The 9,756-nt window shown below is 41.8% G+C and overlaps 1 protein-coding gene and 1 long non-coding RNA gene across 2 annotated transcripts; both read left to right on the plus strand.

Annotated features, from left to right (window-relative positions):
* The first annotated feature begins 431 nt into the window (after nt 1-431).
* LOC139125762 (uncharacterized) lies at nt 432-1,973 on the plus strand. Its single transcript, XM_070691861.1, has 3 exons — nt 432-684; nt 922-1,239; nt 1,831-1,973. The coding sequence occupies exons 1-3, from the start codon at nt 651-653 to the stop codon at nt 1,938-1,940; spliced, it is 462 nt and encodes a 153-aa protein (XP_070547962.1). The 5' UTR covers nt 432-650; the 3' UTR covers nt 1,941-1,973.
* A 7-nt stretch (nt 1,974-1,980) lies between these two features.
* Nucleotides 1,981-9,197, plus strand: LOC139125773 (uncharacterized). Its single transcript, XR_011550344.1, has 4 exons — nt 1,981-2,109; nt 3,369-3,658; nt 4,064-4,365; nt 8,920-9,197. It is a non-coding gene; the product is annotated as an uncharacterized lncRNA (long non-coding RNA).
* Nucleotides 9,198-9,756: the final 559 nt, after the last annotated feature.

Raw genomic sequence — 9,756 nt, forward strand, 5'->3', positions numbered from 1 at the left:
ATATATATATATATATATATATATATATATATATATATATATATATACCATTTATTCATTTCTTAGTCGGTCAGATTTTATACTTTCAACTTTCAACCACACAGGAAGCGATCAGTAAATTTAGCAGGTGTTTCTGAAAACACCTATTCAACACCTATTGTTCTGAAAACGCCTATGCAGAAAATATCTATTCTAACAAGTGTGCCATCACATCGACATGAAAATGCATGTCTACGTTGTATTAAAATAACCATAGACACAAAAATAGAAAAGAGGGTTTGAAAACAAGCAGCGTTTAAAATGGTTATTTATAAATATCAGTCGTTGCAACTGTGATTGGCGCCCTCTTGAGGCCAAGCGCACAAGTCGAGATGATAAAATGTGCGGGTTTAAAGGTTACGTTAGACGTCATTGCATGTACATAACTAGCTGCGCACATCAACGCACTGACAGCATCTAGACCTATGGTTACTTGGTCAATAGATATACTTCAACATTGAGTTATAAATGAAATTGTGTTACTTCGTCCAACCATGCCAGCGTTGTTCAAACTCAAGTGGTGACTACGAAATCGTCCAAACGTTAGAATAGCCTAGAGTGTCAAATACCTGTCTCAGATCTGTAATTAGAGGGTGTATTTTTCCGTAGAAATGATACATAACTGGGCTTTAGCAATACTTATAGGTAAGTTCAACATTTTGAATCATTAAACACCCATATCATTCCATTTTACACTTTACCTGAATTTGCCAGCCGACAGAATGCTTCACCAATGCAATCAATAGTAAGAGTTTGTGTGAATTTTGCATTTCTTTTCGTATAATCCGGTAAACAAATATCTACAAAAATTTAATTAGACGACAATATCGCTTAATTTGTCTTGGCAAAGTTTCCACCGCAATTGCTTTGAATGTTTATCAGTTTTTAGATCGATATGCCTGAGTAAAGAAGTTGTGTACAGGGACACACCGGAGGACACAATCGTTATGCTCCATGACACAACTCAGCTGAACTGCAGTTTCGACGTGTCACCACCAAATGTCGAATGGGCTGATTCAACAGGCGGAATATCGATCGGTTACAACTTATTCCGTGAAGGATTTGAAGTTGTTGGCGACGCAAGCGCTGATGAATATAACTTAAGGATAGATAGTGCATCGCTGAACGAAGAAGATTATTACGAGTGTAGAGATTACGCCAATAACAGTATATCAGAATCGGCATACGTTTATGTTGTAGGTATGTGACTTTTTATTAATGTTACAAATGAAAATGTTTGTTTCACAATTTTCGCTTGTACACAGACACAGATACACAGACACACAAGGACAGCGTTACATACATACAAACATACATGCATACATGCATGCACGCACGCACGCACGCACGCACGCACGCACGCACGCACATACATACATACATACATACATACATACATACATACATACATACATACATACATACATACATACATACATACATACATACATACAGACTTGACCCGCTCTCAGAGTGAATTGCATTAGGGAAATGGAACTGGTACAACAGCTTTTGACAAGGCGTTGCAAGTGTTCTAAATTGGCACACTTTTACTACGTCTAAGTGATACATAGATGTCACTTTGAAATAGTACAATTCTTCGACAAAAATGCTCATATTTGTTTTAATTTAATTGGAAATGTATATTGGCCATGCAGATCTACGACGGTATCCCAGCCAACCTTTGTTGTTTGATAAAACCCTTAAATGTAAGTGAGCATATGCTTGAGGTTAAAGACTGCTAAACAATTACAGATCTCGAACAAAAATTGTATTATTACCATCATTCAGCCGGTGGACCTGAGTGTAGTGCGAATCCAGGATACACAGTTATAGAACATGAAGAGGCAAATTTTACATGTACAATTAGCAAGGCTGTACCTCCAGGTGAAATGATATGAATTATGAATGATGAAGTGGTGCCAAGAGAAACCTAATCATTGGTCCATGTCTGGAGACACAGCTTTCACCGTGAAGAGAACGGAGCGGTGCTAGATTGCAATTTACAACACCACACTCTACGACCACCAATGCCATCATGCGAAGAAGAAATAACCATCGATGTTCAATGTAGGTCAACAAAATTTAGTAAGGTCATTCTGATATGTTTAAACTCTGGGCAGCATTTTACAAGTGGTATGGCCACAGACTGATGACGTCTAAGATGTGCGTACTTATGAGAATGGCGTAAAAGATTACGTTCTAAAAGGGGTGACCCCAGCTATATTTTGACTTCCCGAACTGGAATTTATTACACTGTTTTTCTGGATTCATAAATTAAAAAATCTATTGGGAAGCATGATCGCAAGCACAAAGGAAACAAATTTCTGGACACAAATAAAACCAATCAATACCAGAGTTTGAACTAATGTACAAGTGTAATTTTTGGTCTGTAGAAGAAGTAATGCAAATGAAAACATACAAAATTTTTGGCCGTCATATTGATTATTATTTGCATTTGAATGAACTCTGAATTATGTTACGTAACTGTGTGCCGTCTTTGGCAACTGCTGTATAGAAAAAGGGTCCACATGGCCATTGACGTCGGGGTCAATTTTTACATGACAACAATTTGATGAATAAAACGTAAGAGGGGACATATTGTACCCAGAATGAGACGGAATTACTGCCGCGATCAGATGAACTAACTAACCCTAACCCTAAAAGTCTGTGATGGTCTTCATTTGCTTGATTTTGTGTCGGGTGAAGCACAGTGGGAGTCAGGAATTAGGGTTAGCTGACCAAACTGTCGAATTCCGCTCGCTTACGCTCGCTCCGTTCCGACAATTTGGTCAGCTAACCAAACTTCATGCCCCAACTGAGCTTCACCGAACCAAAAACTAAGCAGTCGGGAATTGTGATAGTGATTTGAAGAAAGAGCAAATATATATTATTTTAACCTTGTTAGTTAGACAGTGCCGCAATTACGGGGTGTCTGTGTTTTGTGTACGTGATTCTGACGTCATCATTTTATGGCCATCCTACTGGTTAAATGTTGCGAAACCTTACGGTCGACAAATCTGTCTGAGTTTTAATTAATTATTACAATTGTTTGGCGAGCTGGATTTTTTTTTCTATTCAAGGTTGGGGAGTGTTTTAGAGATATTAAGAAGGTGTGATAATTTATTTTATTGCTCAAATAGAAAAAAAATGAGTAATAAATCATGAAAGTAGTAACTAAAATTTAGTTACTAGGACGGTGTCAAAATCAGTTTTTCTTTCTTCTTCTTCTTCTTCCCCCCCCTCTCTCTCTCTCTCTCTCTCTCTCTCTCTCTCTCTCTCTCTCTCTCTCTCTCTCTCTCTCTCTCTCTCTCTTCTCTCTCTCTCAGATCTATCAGAATTTAACATGGTTGTATTCCCTAATACAATCGCAACAGAGGGAGAAGACGTTAGCATTGACTGCATAGCGCTTGGCGGGAATCCAGGTCCATACAAAATGACACTGTCTCATAACAACGAAACCATCGATGGTAACGATGATGGATCAGACATACATCACACAATACCAAGTGTGTCCAGAACCCAAGCAGGTGTCTACAAATGCGAAGCCTTTACTAGGTTTTACAACAGTAGTGAAAATCAAAATCACTGGTGCACGAGGAAGAAATAGTCGTACACTGTGAGCATATTTCACCTTTAGCGCTCATAACCATCAAGGTCACAGAGTTTGCGTGATGATTCAGAATTACTTCATTGAAATCTATGACTGTAGTCCTACCCTTATAACTATTTAGTATATGTTATATTGCGACGGTCATTCGTGGTCATCATCCGTTCAAGATGAAATGTTTGGAATTATGTCTAGACATATTTTTCCTCGACAAACAGTCACCTTAAACGACGTGATGGTATATTAAATCTCATTAATACGTAAACACAAATAAATGTAAAAGAGATTATAATTTGAGGTATTACTCGTAGAATATCGACGAGTATACAGCTTGATAGTCGTCTGCCAACAGCGTACAATGAAAGACGGCTAACACTTCAAGTTCCAATTGCTTGTAACGCTTTTCTTTTAAAGACTCTCCTGACATAAGTGCAGAAGAAGTCAAGTTGAAGTCCCACTTGGTAGCTTCGTGGAATTGGTTTGCACCGCAAACGCCCTCCCTAAACCGAAAATAACATGGATTGATAGTGATGATCACGTCATATCAGGCGATGAAGAGGTAAGAAACATAACGACACTCATTCCTGACGAGACGACGGTTACGAGCACACTAACCGTCACTGTCGTTAATGAGTCGTACTATGGAATATACACATGTGAAGCAACAAATGAAATACCTCCAAGTGTTAGTCTGGAAATGAAGATATCGGAACCAGGTAAGATGTTAATGTATTTCATTTATTTTCCCGATAATTTTCAAAACCAGATTGCCTCATCCGGCAGACAAGAAATCAAAACAGATAAATGACTCCCAATTAACCTGTGTAATGATCCAACTACAATTTCTTGACCTTTTGCAGAAAATAAAAGGGGGTATTTTTCCACATATTTGGTGATTATGGCTTTTCTATAATGATTGTTAACGTCTGGGGGACACGGGAGAAGGGTTTAGACCTTGACATGTATGGGTCACCATGCGCCACCTACTCCTACCACTGGCTGGATGCACTTGAGACGTAACCTTATCTACCAACTGCCCTCATTTACCGTTATCTAAACAACTTGCGTCACCCTTTCCACGTCATTATTCATGCGCATCTCAGTGTGATCAAAGCTTTAGATCGTCCATTTCAACTTCTGCCACGCTCAAGTTCACACCACAAAATTCACCATGCCAAAAACGAAGAAAAGCAGGGGCCGCGCTCGGCGGCCACCCGTACATCGACGAGGTCTAAGAGACGCCCAGCGCACCTCGACAAACACCTACTCCAGTCAGTACCGACGGAAACCACACCAACCAACCCTGCTGGCGTCGTGCCGACAACCGCCACAGTGGCAGCCGACCCAGGCATGTCAGACCACGTCGCCACTAGTAGAAACCAGCATTGCAAGCGCCATTTATTCAATCCGACGCGAACTACGGCAGCCAACTACCAACACCACGGCACCGGCGCCTATCCCGACGCCCAACCTGCAAGTCCAGCCAACTGATACAGTCGTTTGTGCACTATCAACCGGTTCAGTCATCGTCGCAGGACCGACGACGCTCGCCGCTCCGTCCAGCTAGGTGCTTACTCAAGCCCACCCAAGTAATCATCTCGCTAATCACGTTAATGGATACCAACCCGCCATTACAGCTGCCCCACCCAACTTGACCACCAGTGGTGGCGCTGCGCACATCCGGGACCACCCCACCGATGGCGGCGCACCTCATAACAACAACCCGGGCAATATGGCTGCGCCCTACGTTCAACCCGCCCAGCCAGCTGGCCACAACGCACCGCCATGGCGCCCGCCACCTAGAGCCGGGCCAATGCAGCAATACCCCCAGCTGACCTGCTTCTACCATATGTCGACCAATCAACACTCAACGCCTTGGCTAACCTCGGTAAGTTCATCGAATTTGGTGACTTGCACCCTGATGCCCTAGCTCCCAACTCAACCCAGGCTCCCAAGACACAAGTAGCTTTCGATCCAGACAACCTTGGCGTAGCCACATTCACAACTGAGGTGAAGCGGAAAACCATCGACGACTTTGACACCTGGTTACAGTGCTTCCTCGTCTTCTTCTCATATCGAACATTCTACTACCCACATTTGGCGATCCCCATGGCCACCTACCTTCGTTTCCTTGCCCTGCACGACCACCCACACAAACAAGCCACAGCCAGCCTCATCCACAACCTCGCCCATGGTGCTAACATCGGCTTCATTGGGAACTGCGCACCGCACTACACTCGCAACGCCAGTCAGCAACGATCGACCCGGATGCCGTCTCCACCGCCATAACAAAAGAACTGCACCTTGGCCACACAATTGGCCCACTCGCCGTGCCACCTCTGCCATGGAATGGCAAGAGAATGGAAAGAGATGTACCCAATATGAGTCGCCGGTTCAATTTGGGGGCATAGCTTCTGCAGTGGCGCCGCCACAACCACTGCCGAAGCCGGCTTACCTGACTGGCTCATAAAGACACTGGGCAGATGGAGGAGTGACGCGTACCAGATCTACGTCAAGACACCACGGGAGACCCTCGACATAGTACCGAAGGTACTCGCGACTGGCTAACAATTTGACGTAGGACTCGGTTCTCGTTGGACAATGCCAACGATGGAATGGCGCTACATGAACTATAGAGACATGAAACGTTAGGAACAATGAACATATACTATGAGAATCTCCCAGTGGCACATGGTCACGTTGGGGGGGCTGTGTTACTGCCGCACCGCAGTCATGCATGCCTGCGGTTTGGCCATAACTTTTGGGGGGTGGTACTGTTATGGGTCTGCCGCGGGCGACCGGTAACACGTTGCCCGATGCACAGAACCCAGAGCCCGGTACCGCCATCCAGGCCGCTATGACGCCTCGTCGTCCCCGCCATGGCGGTACATGCATAACCCCGGATTTCGGCCAAACACTTGTCTCCGTGTCGTTCCTTTGCGTTAAAATTTAATCAAAAAATAATAGATTCCTATTTTTCTGCATACCCCTGTAATGCGCCTCAGGGACAGATATTTGGACTCTCAAACTTTTTCAATTCTTTTCTGATCTACCAATTGTAGAGGTTCATTTTAAAGGGGCAAAGTAGACCATTTTTTCATCCAATCCCGTTCTTCGATATACCGTTGCTGCAAAAGAGCACATTTCGCAATGGAAGCTGCAACAGTCGAAGAGCTGACGACAGCAAAGACTGTGAAATATTGCCGAATGGCAGAATTGTATTCGTCTCGTTTTGTACCCCATGTATACTTGCCCATTGACTGTGGGCATAGCAATGACAGAATATATTTTCAGCAGACTTTCACGGTAGTGTTGAGGTGAACGCAATTTTAAAGCAATACAATTTGGTGACTGACGCGTACATGTAGCGTACATGCTGCGTAAAATACGAGCGAAAAAATCCCAACGTTTGAACGACGACGTATAGTCAGTCTTGTCATGGAAGTACTTCTATGGTCAGTGTCACCTCCCATGTTCTGGTCAGCTTAGTCGACCGCAAATGACTACAAGGGAGCACAGCGTACATGAGTCCGGGAGAGTGCTGGTCTTGTTTACCTCCATGATCAGATAATATTCACGGGCATCGACCTTTGAAATACACCTTGGAGTTGGAAACGCATCGCACACAGCTCTGCCATGCAGAGCTACTGGATCGATTGCCAAGTCCTCTGGTGATGACTGCGTGAATACTCCATACGATACTGTTTCAATCCGGCGAGACAGTACTTCTATACTAATATTTTCGTATTTGCTCTTAAAGCACGTCTGAATGCAACAATGGTGAGATACATAACTTAGGCCTAAATAAATTTTATTCACTCCCGGGTATATGTTTCAATTCAGGCTTCGTCCATACTAATTTTTTTTTCAATACCAGTGGCAGTAGTGAGCAAATAGGGGAATGTAGTCAGGTGGTTTCAGCTGTATGCAATGGACACAAAATTGTATAGATAACAATATGTCCGTGTTCGAGACATGAAGTTAAAGGTATTCACAGCAATTTTTGATCAAGGCCGATTTCCTTTAAGCGGCTGTTAGTGTTTGTGTTTGTTTACTGCTCTTTGACTTTGACAAACCATTGTCAGCCATCAAACGCTGTAAGGACTCCCATATGAATGACCCCGCAAATGACCGGAGAACAAGGGGACTGTTGCAATTTCAAGTCGCCGTCAGCCATGTACAAGTACTTCGAAATATCGTTAAACTGATACAAATAATTGCATGAGGCACAGAGAAATCTCCGTTCAATAACATTCAAAAAGATTTTATGTGTCAAGAGGTAACTAGCAATCTTGAGCAGTATCAATCGATGCTACTCGGCGATGTCACGATGTCACCGATGTTCAGTTGTACATCTGGGTGCAATGTTTCAAATTTGAAACAAGCGACCATGTCACGTTTGAAAACAAGATACAGAAAGACAGGAAAATACTCTAATATCTTAAGAGTCTACGAAGATTTAGATATAATTATCAAAATTTCTTCACCATAAAGTGCAAGGAATGTATTACTCTTATTCTGTACATGCTCCAATATCACCACTGCATCTTACATCGTTTAAGTTTTATCAGAGAGCCATTTGAGTCCATGGTATTTTTCTGTTTCACAGTTCGTGTCATTCGATAGCTAAATTTATTTACAAGCAAATGCCCTAAGCTTTTACATGTAAGTGTCACTGTTCACAGTACTTTATGCGTATGTTCCTCTTTATCCATTTTGATGAAGTGTGTATGAAGGTTACAGGCCACTCACGCACTCTTCCAAATGATATAAACGATATGTGAAGTAGTGTGTGTAGTAATTCCAAATCGTTATGTGATGGGGCTCAACCATAGCGGTAAAGAGCAAGAAGGCAGTTTTATAAATACTTGTATGGTCACTATTTGGGTCCCATATTCATTTGATTTGGGATTTTTGCCATCAAAAAATTGTAGAAAATAGCCGACTTTATCTTTTAAAGATCTTTGAAAGTGAGCAACAAACGTTAAACGTTAAAATCCAAATTTGTTATTTTTCTCCATGGAGTCAACAAGGGATTGGTGCCCATTTTGAATTTCAAATATCGGTAAACCTCGGGTAATTTGTTTCTCTAGTACCAAAATTTGCACGGTGATACCCCCTCCCCTCCCCACGATTTTTATCTTTATTCTGAAAGTGAACGGTAGGAAGATTCCTTGAGTGAAATTTGATCGAACGTTTAAGTCTTTTACTTTCAAGGCGCATACTACCTCAAATCAAAATATGCGTTTATTGAACCTTCTTGTTTGTAGGTGGCTCCAGCGCAGCTGCGATTGCAGTAACGGTCACTTTGGTCATTGTCGTCGTAGTTGCAGTTGTAATCGTAGCCGTATACATGTATAAGATAAGTAAAACAAAATGCAATACTCAGGTAATAACTCTCATGATTATATGCAGAATTGCCAATTTCCACCAGATCAGTGTCATTTTCAATGCATCGAAATATTACTCACATAAGTTTAGTACAGTTATCGGGTATCTGTTGATACCTTTTACGCTGCAATCATATGAAAGTTACCAGTTGTCACGAGCAAATATCCAAAATAGATGGTCATCCTGTCTGTGACATCCCTGGAGCGAAGACATTTATAAAAATTAAAACTTTCGCTTCGGAAAATACCGTGTAGTTAGAACAAAATCGAATCAAACATAGGCGGCCATGGGTACAGCGAAATGAAAAGATCAGGTTAATCACAATAAGATTTAGATAATTTAATTATATTGATGATAATATCTGAACTACTGCCTACTAATTAATAGGTCAACATAATAATTTTATAATATTTGTCATTGTTTCCATCAGGTAATGATGATGAGAGGTAAGTCGAGAATATCATTTAATTGATGAACACTTCTGAATTTCGTGTCTATATTACAACAATACGATAGTTGGTATGATGGCAGACTTTCAGGGCAACATTACACATTACCTATATTACTAAGTATTTTTACGTTAAAGCTGAAATTTGTGGCCTCTCTTTCAGTTCTGGACTCGATGGCGTAGTTGAACAGAATGCAGATACGGTGTCCGATAATAGGCTGGAGCCAGAAGGATTGTCTAATGACCATACTATTGATCATTATGCAGG

This window comes from Ptychodera flava, chromosome 3 (genome assembly GCF_041260155.1).
Source record: "Ptychodera flava strain L36383 chromosome 3, AS_Pfla_20210202, whole genome shotgun sequence".
NCBI classification, from domain to species: domain Eukaryota; kingdom Metazoa; phylum Hemichordata; class Enteropneusta; family Ptychoderidae; genus Ptychodera; species Ptychodera flava.